The sequence below is a fragment of the Peromyscus leucopus genome, chromosome 15 (genome assembly GCF_004664715.2).
Source record: "Peromyscus leucopus breed LL Stock chromosome 15, UCI_PerLeu_2.1, whole genome shotgun sequence".
NCBI lineage: Eukaryota > Metazoa > Chordata > Mammalia > Rodentia > Cricetidae > Peromyscus > Peromyscus leucopus.
Genome location: NC_051076.1, coordinates 78,218,570 through 78,236,100, shown reverse-complemented (window position 1 = coordinate 78,236,100; position 17,531 = coordinate 78,218,570). Strand labels below are relative to the sequence as shown.

General features: G+C 41.7%; 1 protein-coding gene across 3 annotated transcripts in view; it reads right to left on the bottom strand.

The window, feature by feature from the left end:
* LOC114701108 (contactin-associated protein like 5-1-like) overlaps positions 1 to 17,531 on the bottom strand; it is a 902,756-nt gene that overhangs the window by 472,925 nt on the left and 412,300 nt on the right. For all 3 annotated transcript variants that reach the window (XR_005092928.1, XM_037211055.1, XM_028881060.2), the window contains exon 5: positions 3,922 to 4,125. Coding sequence is in view for 2 of the 3 variants with exons in the window: in XM_037211055.1 (XP_037066950.1) it covers positions 3,922 to 4,125 (204 nt within the window). In the remaining variant the exon portion in view is untranslated. The remainder of the gene's footprint in view (positions 1 to 3,921; positions 4,126 to 17,531) is intronic.

Below are 17,531 nucleotides of genomic sequence, written 5' to 3'. Positions count from 1 at the left end.
TTTTATTATAGGCAGGACTCACAAGTGCTCTCCTAAGGATGCAAGTGAGAACACTAAAAACAAGAGAAGCGATTCCAGCTGGCTTGATCCCACCCCCACACCAGCTGCCCTCTCAAAAAGACAGGCCAAATCTCTGGGTATCACTAAAGCAACGAAATACAAATCTTTGTCTTAGGACATCTAGTGTGGGTTGCTCCATCCTTGCTTCTTACTGGTGTCCAACTCCTGTGATTTTGCTACCATATAAAGGTGTTCTCATAGTGTTTGTGTGACATGGTTTAGATAGTGCATGGGTGCCATGTTTTAGTTAACATTACAAAGCTTGGAGATAAGTAGAAATATTTTTAAAGTAGGGACTGACAAGTATAACCTTTAGACCAATAGTGGCAATCCCATTGCTTAGTTGCTGGTAGGTGATAATTAATATTTACTGACAATTTTACAGGCTCTAAATCACCTAGTAGACAAACCTCTGGGCAAGTCTCTGAGGGAGTTTCTAGACTGGGTTGAGGTAGGAAGACCCATCTTAAATGTGGGCAACAACTTTTCATAGGCTTGATACCAGGAGAGAATAGGGAGGAGAAAGTTTGGTGAGCACTGCATTCATCTCTCTCTGCTTTCTGACTGCAGATGCAAAGGGACCAGTGGCCATAAGCTCCCTTTGATATGTCTAACCCACCATGATGGACTGTGCTCCTGAGTTATGAGAGGAAATAAATCCTTCCTTCCCTCAATTGTTTTTGTTGTTTGGCACAGCAACAGGTAATCGATACATAGTTCAACATATGCTTATTTCATAAATTGCAGAATTTATGAAATCAGCCTGGGATGCATGAGACTTTGTCTCCCAACAAAATTAAAAAAAATACTGTATAAGACTGTCATGTGACATAAACAAAATATACATATGCACATATATATTTAAGTGCCTAGATTTAGACTCTCAAAAAGAAAATTGGAATGAAATGCCTTTCAGAAGACTTGATTATTCTCTGAATACATGTTAGTTGGCTTAATTAAAGGCCTGAAATTCAAAGGAGCTATAAAATGAATGGTCACTGGTCTCTTCAGAGTTTGAGGAACTCACCATTGTCTTGATAAATTGTCATGCAGTCCATGGCTTTAGCTTTTGAACCTTGCACCTGGCCCCCAAAGGACACCCAACCATGCTAGTTTTCTATCATAAGATTTTCCCTGTTCTACATCTGTATGTGCTAGAATCACCCAACATTCTGCTTCAGTTAAAAGACATTAAACTCTTGTAAGGATGAGTAACCTGCATGCTCTGTTGATGTCCTGTTCAGTACTTAGCAACAGATCCCCAGTCACACAATTCTTCAGCTCTTTGATTGTCCACGTGCCTGCATGGTTCTTACCTTTGTATTTCTACAGAGGGCAGATTGCCATGGGCAACTGAGATGAAATCCTTGAATGCTGGGATGGGAGCCACTCTACCCCCATAGACTGAAGAGTGAAATCTCATGCCTAGTTAGTAATTCTTAAAAAAAAGTCTATGCTCTACCCTCAGAAAGTAGGACAATGGCAACTACCTAGTGAAATTTCATCACAGAACCAATTCTGCCTTCAAAGGACACAGCACTGATAACTAGTTAAGACAAACTGCCGCTTGAACAACAGCGTGCTATGTATGTCTCTAGTTTACCCCTTTTCTTTTCTTTATTTATTTATTTATTTATTTATTTATTTATTTATTTATTTATTTATTTATTTGTGTGTGTGTGTGTGTGTGTGTGTGCGCGCGCGCGCGCACGCGCATACACGCACATGCCAGAGGTCAATCTTTAGTGTTGTTCTTCAGTTATTCTTCACCTTATTGTTTTGGAGTTTTTGTCTATTTGTTTGAAGCAAGGTCTCTCACTGGCTTAGAACTCACCAAGAAGGCTATGCAGATGTCTAGTGATCCCAGGGAATATATGTGTCTCTGCTTCCCAAGTACTAGGAATACAAGCATGCACTTCCAATTCTGGTTTTTCATGTGGGTTCTGGAGATTGGATTCAGGTTCTTATACTTGCATAACAAGAAAGTTAACAACAGAGCGATCTCTCCAGCCCACAGTTATTATTTCATCTTCTGTGTTAGGCATCAATTATATGAAATAATCTTGGAAATCTATCAGTTCTTCCTACTTTTTTTCCCTTATATTCACCATGAAGGCCAAGAGGATGCTTGGAGTTGTCACTGAAGAAGGACCAGAATAAAGACCTACATTGTTTGCTGTTGGAAGTGAGGCTGCCCAATGGACAGTCTCATGTTCTTTTCCTGATGACTAAATACAGCTTGCTCTGATGTCACCTGTGTACCTTGAGCTTGTTCCCAGTATTTATATTTATATTTATCCTTCTTGCCTACTTGATAGTAAATATTAATAACAATGTACTTCCTCTCCCTTATATGAATAAATATTAAGTGGGAAACAGAAAGGAATTCTCAGACAAAGCAGCCTGGTTGGGGCCAGAAGGATGGCTCAGCAGGTTAAGGGCATGTGCCATTGAGCCTGATGACTTGAGTTCGATTGCAGAGATCCACTTGGAAAACAGGGAGACCCAACTCCTTCTAGTTGTCCTCTGACCTTTACACTGTGCCATGACACACCACTATATAACTACATACAAATAAATGGATGTCATTAATTTAAAGTCACTTTCTTCTCCCTCAAGCATCCATCTTTTCTGTTTGGTTTGTCTAGAGGAGGGCTCCTTTGGTTTTCTTCCATGCTCTGAGGAACTCAGCACCTATTTCCTGTGGCTTGCCTACTCATTCCTTTCTTCCATAAGAAGGCATAAAAGATTCCCTCCTTTCTGTTCTGGGGTGAGGAGTTGGACACCATGAATGTAGACCTACTGGGAGTGCAGCAAGCCCAGGGAGTAGCTTACCCACAGAGGTAGGTGGCATCCTGCCACAGGGAGGCAAAACTACTCTTCACTAAATCACCTGCCATCCGGGTCCCAGGCTCACTCTTCCAGGCAAGGCTGTCTTAACAAAGGAAAGCCTAGCAACTTAGTTTTTCCATTCATATATTTTACCTCCCACTAAGAAGAACTAAATGATTACATGTCTCTCTGGCAGTTTTTTTTTTTTAATGTGCCTAATCAGCTCAAATATGAGAAGCTCATTATAATAGTTAAATGTTTAAAATTTTTTAAGTTACTTAAAAGTTTGAGTTCTAGAAAAATTCAGGTTAATTATACACATTAACAGATATTTAAAACTTACACGGTAGCTTCCCTTACATAGAAATATTGTCTTTTATAACAGAATGATACCTCTGGCAGAAAATAATGAAAATAAGTGCTGTTCTACCTGCATGAAGATAAAATATTTGAAAATGAGTGCTGTTCTAATCCCGTAAAGACAAAGGAAATAGATCACTTAGTGCTCCAGTGATTCCATTTGCTCAAAGATGTACCCATGCATGGTATAGTGACCTTGTGCAAAAATCAGTGAATATGAACACCTGCAGACCTGAATTTGAATCCCTAGCACCCATATCCTAAAATGATATTATTAATAATAATGATAATAATAACAAAGTAAAATGTGTCTATGACTGTGAGTACTTAGCCCAATGATTGAAATAGGTAGATCTTAAAGAGCTTGCTGGCCATCCAGCCTAACTCCAAACACAAGCTTTTGTGTTGGTAAGAGATCTTGTCTCAAGACAATAAGTCAGAGAGAAAAGGGGGATATCTAGTGTCTTGCTCTCTCCTTCACACGTGTGTGCATATATATGCACACCTGTACATTCATGTGTACACAAAACACACATACACACACACCAAAATCAGTGAGCTAAAAGTTCAGTGAGAGACTGCTACAAAAAAACAAGGGTGGGGGGTGATAGAGGAAGACAACTAAGCTTCACCTCTGGCCTCAACAGTCATGAGTACATATGACCCTACCCAGGTTCAGGTAGAGGGCTAGCCTGCCCTTCTGGAGCTCCAGGGTAATATGGTCTCCACGTTGTCCTTCTCCATGGAACAGAACCCCATCTCCTTGCATGCTCTTGAACTTCAGGGAAATCACGTCTTTGAGGGTGCTCATCATCTTCTGATTGAACCTGTACAAAAGCGAGCTCCTGCCATCAAAGTCAGCAACATCCGATTCTGGGAGCAGAGAGGAGAGAGAAAGAAATATCAATGGATTTCCTCATGTTACTCTTGCTTTGAATCACTGGTGCTGCTCAATTCACAGGAATGTTCCTGAAATCTTGAAGATCTCTTACAGGGGGGCACATGGAGTAGAACCAACCTAAGTAGAATACAAGCAATCATTCATTTGTATGGAGTGGACACACACCACATTGAAGTAGAAACTCCCATCAGTGATCATCAAAGAAAAGAAGAGATGATCAGCAACAGGTCCTGGAAGGGAGCTGACACATAACTCCCTCCAATGGGATGTATGAAGTGAGAGAGTCTCAAGGCCATGTTTGGGTCTACAGACAGAAGGAATAGCATTCAACAGGAATAATACAATACATGGAGTATAGATATGATTGGGGCCTTAGGGGAAGTGAGGGGCTTGCTTTAAGAGCCTGAGAGGTGCTTAATTAACATAAGAATAAGAAGATATGGTGAGAGAGAGCAATATATGCTGCTATGCATAGGATGCTGTCAAAGGCCAAAGGAGCCTCCTCTGAAAGCAGCATTGGAGCTGTCATGAAGGAATCTCTCTGAGGAGTCTTGGACCCATCCTTGGAACAAATGGAAGGTCAAATATTTTATAACCTTTAGGGGTAGCAGACAGACTGCTTCCTAAATTCTGCCCCAGCAAGAGCAGCAGAGAGCTGTGGCCTGTGTCAGGTCATGTGATCCGGGATAAAGGTGCAGGCTCATGTTCTAACAGCGATGTGCCAGCCTGTGTTTAAGGAGACAGGATGGCAGTGCCACAGGCACCAACACCAGGCTTTTGGACCAGTGCCTGGACTGTAACTTCTCATGATTTACCCTTCTTGCTAATTTGAGTCTGACATTTAGGGCCATTTGATCTCTTCATCCTAAGCTCCAAGCTGGAGTTGAAAAACAGATACCCTTTATTATGACAACTCTGGTTGAAAATTCAGTCTTTTCCAGAGTCCTGTGCTGAGAATTTCAAATGATCTTTGGGATCTAGTCAAGAAGAATAGTCAGTGTATGGAGACTGCAAATTTGAACTTAGGAGTATCGTGGTATATATGCCTCGTTCTGGGCTGATAATGTACTGTGTTAGGGTTTTATGCAAGAACATTCAGTCACTATTATTATGTTTTGGCATTTATTCTTATTTGAGATAGTTCTTTAGTTGGAACATAAACCTAAGTAAATGTATATGATAACATGAAATCTCTCAATATGTACACACATTATCTAATGTCAACTCAGAATAAGCATATCTAGTTTCTGAAACACAGGCCACTTTGTTGATTAGTATGGCCTGTTTCCTCTGCACACAACATATTCACCCCATTATGATCTCAGAGTAGAGATTAGCTCAGCCTCATAGCCATGGCAAATGCTGCAGTATAGAGGTAGGGAGGCCAATGATAATGTGAATGGGGCTACTGACACTGCCTAATGACAGGAAGGAGGGGGGGCACAGGACCCTCACCTGGAAGTGAAGCCATTATTCCTTTCTGCCCTCCCCAGCTGGCAGTGACCTTGTGAGACTCGAGTATGTAGGGAGTGGAAGGGTAGGAAAGGGGACTCTGTGTGGTTTCCATGAGGTTGTCATCCACATGAGGGTGAAGAGGCTGCTGTGATCTCCTGAAGCTCCTTTAATTAATCCCTCACCAATGCTCTGTAAGTAACCATAGTCTGTTTATTTGTTTGTCAAATTGGGCTTTTGTGGGATCTTTACTTTGTTCTGTCTTCTATGTACTATCTGGAGCGAATTTGTTCACATCTCCCCAGGGAATGCTAACACAAGAATTATGAACTATAATTGTGATTCTATCTGGCACACTATCATCATATATAGAATACCAGACCTTTGTTTTATCCAACTTCAAATTAGTATCCTTTCATCCCCATCCCTTTTTGCTGACACGAGCCTTTAAATCTCAGTTCTTTACTCTCAACTTTCTTGAGATCAACTTGGACAATTCCATGCATAATACCATGTAGTATTTGGCATTATATGCCAGCCTCATTTCATTTAGCACCTTGTCCCCTAGTTCTGTTAGTATGAAAGCCAGAAAGAGAAAGTCAAGAAATCAGGATCTAAACAATTTATGAAGATGTGTATAAACAAACTGATATGTGTCTGTCAAAATATCCAGCAGAGAAATACTTAATTGTGTGTGTGTGTGTGTCTATGTACACATTCATATACATGTATGGGTATGCAGATGCATTTGGATGTCTTGTGTTGACACTGCATGTCTTCATTAATCACATTCTACCTCATTTTTGTTGTTATTATTATTGATAAAGAGGCTCATAGAGCCCAGGCTGTTCTTGAATTCACAACATTGCCAAGAAAGACATTGAACTTCTCATCCTCAGCCTCCATTCCTTGATTGATAGAGATATAAGAGTATACCATGTACTCGGTTTTACACAGTGCTGGGATCAACTCCAGTCCTTCATTCTAAAGGGTAAACACACTCTCTAGGAATAGAACTGCCTCCCAAACTCCCATCTTTCACTGAACCTGGTTCTCAGCAGTTCAGCAGACTGTATGGCTGGTAAGCACCAGGGACGCTCTTGCCTCCTCCATCTCAAAGCTGAGATTACTGAAGCATGCCACTGAGCTAAGCTTTTTATATGTATGCTGAATTCAGGACACCAGGCTAGTGTGGCAAGGACTTTATCACTGGGTAACCTCCACCACTCCTTGGATAATTATTGTAGGTTACTTTCTCATCCTCTCACTTTTTATTACAAAAAAAATTGTACTGTAAAATGTTATTACTTCTATAATACAAAAAATGTAAGACTACTTAATTACAGCTTGGAAGGGATTCATCATCTACCATCTTAGCAGGGTGAACAAGAGGTGAAGGGCTGTGTGGACAGGATAGAATTATTCTTATTTAAAATCCAGAAGCCACAAAACTCAATTTTCCAGGATTTACTAGGCAATTAAAATTCTGAGGTTGAGTATTCATAATGATAACAATTATTTTTTCCTGTTAAAGGATATAGAATTATCCTTAATAAATGAAATTTTGAGAGAAACATCATGATTTTCTGTAATTACCTTAAAAGTAAAATTCCAAAATTTATTATTTACATATACAGTTTAAAAAGGTCCCGGTGACTCCATTTTGTAAAACAAAACTGACAAGATTCAGGGAGTTTTTCATAATCTCCTGTGCTCTTCAGAACCTTCTACTAGAAGCCAGCGCTATATCTCTACATACTGTGCCCACTGGACATCTAGCTGAACAGGTGGAGCTCTGGGCACTGTTGCCCTATCTTGCACAAAGAACATCATAGCTACACAGAGCATGAGAGCTACAGCTTTTCAGCTTGATCACTTTTGCAATTTTATCTCCTGAAGACTGAACTTCATCCATAAGACATATACATTAGAAACACGTAAAACATGTCTTTAGAAAACGACCCTTCAGGGCTGGGAAGATGACTCAAAGAGTAGAATGTTTGCTGTGCATGAATGAGGACCTGACTGGGTTCAGATCCCCACCATCCCTTTAAATCAGCCAGGAGTACCTGAAATCCCAGAACTACGAGATGGAGACAGGTAGATTCCTGGGGCTCACTGGCTAGCAAGTCTAGCCAAATGGGCAAGCTCCAGGTTCAATGAGATACCCATTCTCAACAATGAGGTATGCATGGGGCTGGAGAAAAGGCTCAGTGGTCAGGAGTGCTCATTGTTCCCTCAATTCCCAGCACTCACATGAGGTGGTTAATGGTTGAATATGACTCCAGATCCTCGTCACCCAATGCCTTCTGGACTCTGCAGGCACCTGCACACATGTGTGTGCATATGCCCCCCAACATATAGTCATAGTTAAAGTAAAATAAAAATATTAAATAAATGACTGTTCAAAAACTGAGGAAAACACTTGATATCCACCTCCACACATATGCACACCTATGTGAGCATGTGCGTGCACACACAAGCATGAACAAAGTGTTGAAAGAGTCCGGGCAAATTAAAAGAGAAGACTTGGGGGAGGCAGTTATGATCATAATACATTGGAGACATGCTTGAAATTATCAGAAAGTATCCAAGGAAATAAATCGATAATCCAATAATTAATTATGCTAACACAAGTCACCTGATAACACATTAAAAATCAATACCATCTTACCAGAGACACTATTTGTTTTAAATCAGGATGGAATCGATTATCAATTATGATTGGGTTAAGTAGAAGGGTCTTGAGTTCATGAACTGATACTCAATTAGGTGGCCTTATTTCTATACCAAATGGTGCTGTTTTATTCTGGTGTCATGGTTTACTGCCCAGTGTGTGCCAGGTTGAGCTTAAGCTTCCTACTGATCGTTGTGGTCACTTTCTCCAGTGCTGTTGAAGTGTACAACCTGTGCAGGTATGTGTATTGTGGATTCCTACTCTCTTCTGATTGCTGTAACCCTGCCAGTGTGGCAGCAATTGAAACTTGACTGCACCCATCAGTGCTTGGAAAGGTGAATGCAGGGTGAATATATACATAGGGAGACTGACCAGTCTCAAAAAGGAAAGCAAGGCCCAGATGTACAAAGGAAGCATCAGTATGCTGGTCCTGAATAGTACACTCGAGAAGACATGAACCCAGTGTCACAGGGAGGAGTGAGGGGAAAAAGAGCACATGAAGCTCAGTGATCAGACCAGACTGTGGATGGCAAGAACTCTGCTTCCAGCATGCTTACTTACTACAGGCCATGGTCACACCTAATCAGTAACTGAAAACCAACACTGTAGTCACAGGTGCATCAGTCCCTCCTGCATGAGAAAATCCAGTGTTCAAACTCTACACTCCCACAGCATGGAGAACATCGCTACTCTAGTGTGTCATGCCCAACACTGTGTTAAACCTCCCCCACATCATCCTGTTAAAGGCACAGGTCTGACTTCAGAGGGCACCTGATTCCAAGCTTTTATGTCCCAGGACAAAGGATTACACCAGGGACACATGGTTAAAAATGGGAATAGTTTGTTAAGAAAGGGAAATCCCTCCTGAGGGTGAAAGTTGGCTAGTGAGCAGAGGGAAAAGCATGTGTTCAAAAGCCCTGGGCCAGGAGCCACATGACACTTTCTAGGATAATTATACAGCACCTGTGTCCCGTACCTTTGCAGCATGCGCTTTTCTCGAACACACTCTACCTGTAAGACAGCCAGGTGAGGAAGGGATTCGAGTCCTGCTGTGCCCACTGGCTTCTTTCCTATGTTAATCTTGATGCTGCAGTGTTCCATGCCTGTTCTCTTTCCACAGTCCTACACTGGAAACCCGGGAATATACAATCTCAGCAGAGTCTGACACTGGTCAGGCCATGCTCCTTGTGTAGTGGGGAAACAAAGATGGATGAGTGTGGTTTTACTTTTTGGAAGCCACAGAAGAATTCTGGAAGAGGGCTGACTGAGTGCTTGAGTGGATCAAACACACACAAACCATAGACTTTATTTCTTTGCAGATTTATGCACAGTGATGTACATATTTTTTAAAACTAAATGTTTAACACACACACACACACACACACACACACGATTTTGCTATTGTTTTTTACATTTTCCACTTCTCACTTCATTTCATGCTCTCACATTGGAGTATCATTGGGCACTAGAACTTTTTGAATTCCTGAGTTGCTCAGTCAAACTCTACATTCTAGAACTTTCCTTTCTCCAATAACTTCATGGTCTCCCCTTCATTCCTACCTGTCCCAGCTGTAATGATCCACATTCTCCTTTCTGAAGTTACTAGCCTAGAGGGCCAATTGATGAGATGAAATGACAGAAACTGTGGGAAGCCCACAGAGGCTTCCTACTGAGAACTGACTCAGGGTCAGAGAATCTGAGCTTGCTTTACCCAGCAGGGCTGCATAAGAGATGATTTGGCCACAGGAGTGTTTAACAGGTGTTTGGAAGGGTCTTCACTTGGCTGTACATTGTGATTCAATTTTACAATGGGGAGGTCTTTTGCCCTTCCCCTTGGCATTGTTATAAAAAGCCCTTTTGAATAAATGAAGTGACTTTTGGGTATTGACCCAGGCCCTCCCAAGGCTATCCTGTGTTTCCCTTATTCTCTTCATCTAGGTCTTTCTTTTTCTCTGGTATTTTCTTATCCCTCTCTCCTTCACCTAAGAACCCTTCTAAAGGTAGAAGCAGGTTGAAGCAGGTCTCTCCACAGGCTCCCACAAGAAACTCATTAGCTCTAAGGAAACAGATCTGCTGCAGTTCATAACACCTGAAGCAGTGGTTCTACACCTGTGGGTTGCAGATCAGATATACTGTATATCAGATATTTACATTATATTTCATAACAGTAGCAAAATTACAGCTCTGATGTAGCAATGGAATAATGTTATGGTTTGGGGTTACCATAACACAAGGACCTGTATTAAAGTCTCACCTAAAGAAATCTGAGCATCTGTAGGAGGATAAACAAATGTGTATAAATGTTTCATTCTGGTTCTGCAGCTTATTACCTGGGGGCTCTAGGATGAGCTCTTGACTTTCACAAGTTATGCTTCTATTGATTATTTCATGAGGTCTATGGAAGTTTAGCCTATAAAATCACTATGATAATTATAGAATTATAGATACCTACATATTAAAATACATTCAATATCACCTCATCTTGTTATTAATCCAGAGAATATTTTCAGTGGAAAAGATTGTGTGTGAGAGGTGAAGATGGTATAAAGACTGGTGTGAATAAATTCTGAGTCAGTTCGGAGTGGGGAAGCCTACATAGCTTTTCAAAATCCTGAGTCCCCATGGCTCAGGAGACATTGCTGTAGAGGGAGTGGAAAGAGTGAAGGAGCTGAGGAGCGTATAAACTGGAATCTCAAAATCATATTGTCTTAAAGACATAAGAAGTGAGACATTGTTTTTCATCCTGGAAGAAGTCTCAGACTGAAGAAGTAAAAACTCTTAAGTCTCAGGAAGTTCCTGAAACTTATAAGATTCATAAAGTTCTCTTCAAGGTTATATAAACAATAATGCTGCTGAAGAGAGATTTCATAATCTATCCAGCTGCCTATCAGTCATGCAGGGCACTCCAGGGATGCAGCTTTGGAGATTTATCACCTGTGCTGTTTCTGGGGATGCAAAGACAAAACTGTGATGAGTCACCTTCACTCTTACAATTAATTCCTCACTCACGCTCCATAAGTAATTCCAACAAATGCATGGGTTTTTCAAACTGGGCTATGGTACAATCTGTTGGTTTTTTTTTTTTTTTTTTTTTGACTATTTTCAATTCCCTGTTTGGTATGAATGCATAGTTGCATCTCCCTAGGAAAAGTCATACAACAAATAGTAACACAAGACAATACTTGTGAATCATGGTGATATGATTATTTGCTGACTTGCCACATTAACTGCCCTGCCCTTAGGTGCTAGGTGTCCATTTACACTGAAAAGGCTACTTCTGTATAGACAGTGGTTCCCAACTTTTCATGACCCCTTTGACAACTCTCTGTCTCTAAAAATATTTGCATTATGTTTCAGAACAGCAGCAAAATTACAGTTATAAAGTAACAAAGAAATAATGTTATGGTTAGGGGTCACCACAGTATGAGGAACTGTATTAAAGAGTCACAGCATTAGGAAGATTGAAATCACTGCTCTAGAGGCTTGTTTGCCACTTGACCTGTAGTGCCTATAGTGTCTCTATATTTGCTGACTCTCACAGCAATGAGATGCTCCCTTCATTGAACACAGATTCAAACTGGTAGGATGGTGCAAGCTTTTCTCCTACCACCACCAACATTTATCAACAGAAACATTTTGCTCATCCAAGAGACCTCAGCAAACACCCTGGACATTTGCAGTATTAATTAAGTTGCACATGGATTGCTACAGCCATTTCACAGATGGAGAAGCAGAAGTTCGAGAGAAGTTTTGAAGAAGGATTAAGTGCACTCCCTGAATATTTAATCCCTTCTCCAGACACCAGGAAGATGTTTATCATCCCCAAAGCCACTTGGATAAGCAGTGCTAATAATGGCTCATAATTTTTGCTGTTACTGTTAAACAAAAAAGAGATACAACATACATTAGATTTTCATCATTGGATGTTATTATACCTCTGTTCTGATTGCCTTGTTTGGACTTTAATTTTCAGATAGGGTCCAGTTACTCACATTAAAATCTTTGCTTGTATTGTATACATATCATGGCAGATTATCTTTAAAATAAGATAATGAAAAAAAAATATATAACATGCCATAGATGTATCCAGTTTAGAAATGAGCTCTTATTTTTAACAGTTACTGTTGTGTGAGTTTGGTTTGCAAACTGTATCTGTGTGTGTCTATGTGCATGTATGTATGCATATGTGTGTGTGTGTGTGTGTGTGTGTGTGTGTGTGTGTGTGTGTGTACAGGTTTGCATGTGCTTTGCTGTTATGTGCTTGTGGAGGTCAGAAAATAGCTTTCAGGAGTCAGTTCTCTTCTTCCACCTTTTATTTGAGGCAGGGTCTTTTTTTTTTTATTGTTTCTACATCCAAGATGTGTACTCCAAGCTATCTGGCTCATGAGCTTGCAAGCAATTTTCTCTGTTGCCAGTTTTGCTGCAGCATTGCTGGCATCACAGATGCATGTTCCCACATTTGGCTTTTTACATGGGTTCAAACTCACATCATCAGGCTTTAATAGCAACACTTTTACCTACCAAACCATCTCCCCAGCACCAAAATTACTGCTTATCAAGGACACCAAGATAATAATTGACAGAACTAAATATGCCTTCACATTCTCTCAGAAGTCTGCAATGGCTTATGGAGATGTTGTGCCCTAGGTTAAACAAACTATCCCTGGGGGATTAAAAATTTTAGTTAGTAGCATGTATTTTACTTCACTTAATGGGCTTCATAGGCTTGCGTGATCTAGATTTTGTTCCTTTGAAATGAGAATATAAAGACTCAGAAGATCATGCACCTGCTCACAAGCATACACAAGGTGATGAGTTATTTGACACTGAAGACAAGTTTTGCCTCATCAAATAATGGCAGTGTTTTAAGGATTGCTTGAGATATAAAGAACTTTGTGCAGATTGAAGAAAACGTACACTGCAAAACTCAAAATGAGCCAAAGAATAAGTAGATATTAGCCATTAAGTAAATGATAATCAAGCTACAATCCATAGACCCAGAGAAGCTAGGTAGAGAAGAAGGCTCGGGGGGATGCATGGATCTCCCAGGAATGGGGAAATAGAACAGATTTTGCATGTGGACTGGGAGCAGGTGGGGACAGGAATGGGAGGGATCAGGTCAGGAGGGGAGATGGGATGGAGGGAGAGAATTCTGGGAGAATCATATGGAATTAGAGGACATTTGTGGTGCTGAGTGGAACTCTAGTGCAGTAGAAATTTCGTGGAAACTATGAGGGTGATCTTAGTGAGGACTCCAAGTAATGGGGGATATGGAGTCTCAACTGGCCATCTCTTATAGCTGGCCAAGTTTCCCAGTGACAGTAATTGGGTGCATTCAGTTGAGTTGTTGGCCAAGGGTGTCCCAAGTAGATCCCTGAACAACACAGGCTGCTGCTAGGACAGAGATTTGCTCTCTACAAATGGACAGCAAGGCTCCATTGTTGAGGACAACATCCACATACCTCCTTGAACAAGGAGGTTTTGACTGGTGCCTACATGGAGCTGTCACTCATGTGTTCTAATCTCTTTGGTACAGGAAGATCCTCAACTGGCTACCTAAAGAAAAACAGACACCAACCAGCAATAAAACTGTTAACCTACAATCTGTCCTGCCTGGAAGATGTGCTGGGACAATTATGGTACAGAACTTGTGGAAGTGGCCAACTGATGTCTAATTTGACTTGAGGCCCCCTGCAGGAGAGGAAGTCCATGTCCTACACTGCTTTGATATTCAGGAACTGGAGACTAGATAGCCCAGAGACCTAGGGTAGAGCCAAACATGACTGACCTAAAAGAAAAATTAATGAAATGATTTGACTTGTCCAGTCATCATCAGAGAGGCTTCCTCTGGCAGCAGATGGGAGAGGTTGCAGCTACCCATAGCCAGATATTATGTGGAGAGTCTAAATTGGAGGCCTTCATCAGGTCCCTCCCCTCAAAGCTGGGGTGGAAAGAGTGTAGGAGTCAGAGGGCATGGAGGACACTAGAAAAACATGGCCTACTGAGTCAACTAAGCATGGCTTATATGGCTCATGGGGACTGAAACAGCAAGCAGGGGGCATGCACGGGTCTGCACCAAGTCCTCTTCATATATGATGTGGCTATTGGCTTTGTGTTTTAGGGAGACTCCTAACTGTGGGACCTGGTGTATCTTTGACTGGCATGCCTGCTCTCTGGAATCTTTTCCTCCTGTTGAGTTGCCTTTTTCAGTCTCAGTGTGAGGGCTTTTGCTTTGTCTTAGTGTAGTTTGTTTTGTCCTGTTTGGTTGTTGTCTCTTGGAGACCTGATCTTTCATGAAGGGAGACAGAGGGGGAGTGGATTTGGGGAGAAGGGAGGTGGAGGAGGCTGAACTGGACAGAGTGTAGGGAGGGGAAACTATGGTTGGGATGTATTGTTTGAAAGAAGAATCTATTTTCAACAGAAAAGAAAATAGGACAAATTAAAGGAAAGAGGAGGGCAGGCAAGATGGTCCCGCCAGTAAAATGCTTGCTCTGCAAGTGTAAAAGTCGTGTGTAATCCCTTCAACACACAGAAATTAGGAGAGACAGACTAAACAAAGCTGTTCTCTGAACTCCACATGTACATCACAGTATGTGCATATCCCAAAACATAATCATGGACACACACACACACACACACACACACACACACACACACACACTTTTTAAGAAAATTAAATAGGATATTTAGGGTGGATTTGTGGTTCCAGGACTATAGGCATGGGTTGGGGTCTGTAGAGTTAGTACCCACAATAATATCCATGTTTTCATGCCCTGGAACAAAGAAATGGACTGGGGACAAGTAGAGTGCTAGAAGCAGATACAGTTTATAAAGGGAGCACTTTGTAGAGTGGGAGTTGGCTAGGAAGCTGGGAAAGACAGAGGTTTGATGGCAACTGGTCATGAGGATTTGTGACACTGCGTGTTATTTACAAAGGGCGGGCTTGTCCTGAATTCATGTACCACACAGGAGCCACCCCTTATATAGAACATTTGCTGGTGGAGGTGTGGTAATGTTCTAGTCACCCATATGTCAGTCTTGATACCTTCCCTCAGTTCTACTCTCCTGATGCCTCCTAGGTCTCTGCTAGGTCTCTTTCTTCTAGCTCACTTGTATGATCTTATTGATCTCAGATATTCTTGGTTTATACTTGTTTTTGTTTGTTTGTTTGTTTGTTTTGTATTTCTTTTTGTTTCTTTCATGTGTTTGTGTGCATACCTGTGCCTGTGTATGTGTGTGCATGTGTATGTGTGCATGGGTATGTAAATATTGGAAGGTCACATATGCATGTGCAAGTATGTGCCCAGGAAGGAGGTTTATGTCTATCTGGCATCTTCCCTCGTTGCTCCTATTTTATTTACTGAGGCAGTCCCTCACTTGAACCCAGAGCTCAGTGACAGCTAGTCTACCTTGCCAGCTTTCTCCAGGGATTCCTATATCTCTACTTCCCAAGTGCTAGGATTGAAAGTGGAATTCTACACCTGCCTGGTATTTTTGTGGGTATCTAGGGTCTGAAATGAGGTTCAAACTAGTGTACCACATGCTGTAACATGGAGCAGTCTTTCCAGCCCCGTGGTTTGTGCTTCTATGAAGCCCTTTCTGTGTGGTGTGCCTGCATTCTGGATGTGCAGCATGAGTGGGTAGTGACAACCTTGACAAAGCTCTGAGCTGGATAACACAAACACAACTCTCTACCCAGGAGAAGCAGAGCAGCTCCCTGTGCTGGGAAGACCAGAGTAGGAGGGACCTACCCTCTCCAAGCTGAGGCAGAGTATCAGGGGTAGGTATATCAGACAAGGAGAAAGGCTTCTGAGGATCAAGGGTATTACCAGTTGAGGGATGCCAGTAAAAGAGAACACACAGGGTCAGAGGTTGGGTCTGTAAGGATCAGCTGGGTCTAGCCCCTTCCTCATAGAACAGCAGTGTTTTGTGACAGGACCACAGGTCAAAAGTACAAGATCTAGGATCTCATTGCAGAAACTCTACGCATGTGTGAGAATAAAATCTGTTTGCTCATTTTCAAAATAAAAATACCTTGAGCCGGGCGGTGGTGGTGCACGCCTTTAATCCCAGCACTCGGGAGGCAGAGCCAGGTGGATCTCTGTGAGTTCGAGGCCAGCCTGGGCTACCAAGTGAGTTCCAGGAAAGGGCGCAAAGCTACACAGAGAAACCCTGTCTCGAAAAACCAAAAAAAAAAAAAAAAAAAAAAAAAAATACCTTGAGGCACCTCATGTCCAGGTACAGATGGACAGCAAACACTGGGAACCTCTAAGCTAGCAACCCCCAGTCAAACTCTACTAGCCTAACTAACCAAACTGAAAGTTTAAAGTAGAAAATTACAAACAGCCGAGCTTGCCTAGCAGCCTGCATACATAACAAGGTCACCTGCCTGATAAACTCTAAAATAAATTGGATGTAAAACACAGACATGTATAGTGGTTGTTGAGAAAAAGATGAACATAAATAACAGAGGGAAAAGAAGACCTAGATAACATGTAAGATTGTGCAGTCCTGATTACTCAGCCAATGGGAAAGGAAGGAAGGGAGGAAAGGAAGGGAAGGTCTTACATTCTGTTTCTAACAATTGTTCTCTGCTCTCAGTCACTGTGCTTGTCATTCTGGGCTGGCAGTCAATTTTGTGACATAATAAGATAAACAATTGTGCTTTCCCCACACAGAGTCTTCAGTTCTTTTATGAAATGAGGGTCAACATTTCTCACAGCATGGACCCACAGTTGGTATGTTAAGGAGTCCCCTAGGGGACTTCGATGTTCCTGAGTTCCAAGGACTGTTCGGGTCCCTTTGCTATTTTTCTGCTGCATGCACCAGGCTAGCTGGTGCAAAGCTCCTGAGAGTTCCTGATTTCACCCACAATGCCGGTGACCTGGAACACAACTGTTAGCTACTTCCTGGAGTGAATAATCTTTCCCAAAATTGATTTTTAAGATCTCATTATTATAAACTCTATTCAGTGTAATCTGGAGTTTGTTTCAGTGAAGATTCATTGCCAGATATTTCCAGACAATCATGGATAGGCCAGTCATGGTCCTGAGAATCCCCCAGGAAGGGTGGCCTTCCAGGTCAAAACAAACCCTGCCTGATTATCTTCTTTCCCAAGGAGCTCCAGAATGCCAATGAGGGCTGATTTCTTACTGGCCTCATAATTGCTGACCCAGTTGTCAAACTTATTTTCTGGAAAGACAGAGTTCTCCAGGCAAATTCTGGCATGTTTGATGGGTTTTGGAAACC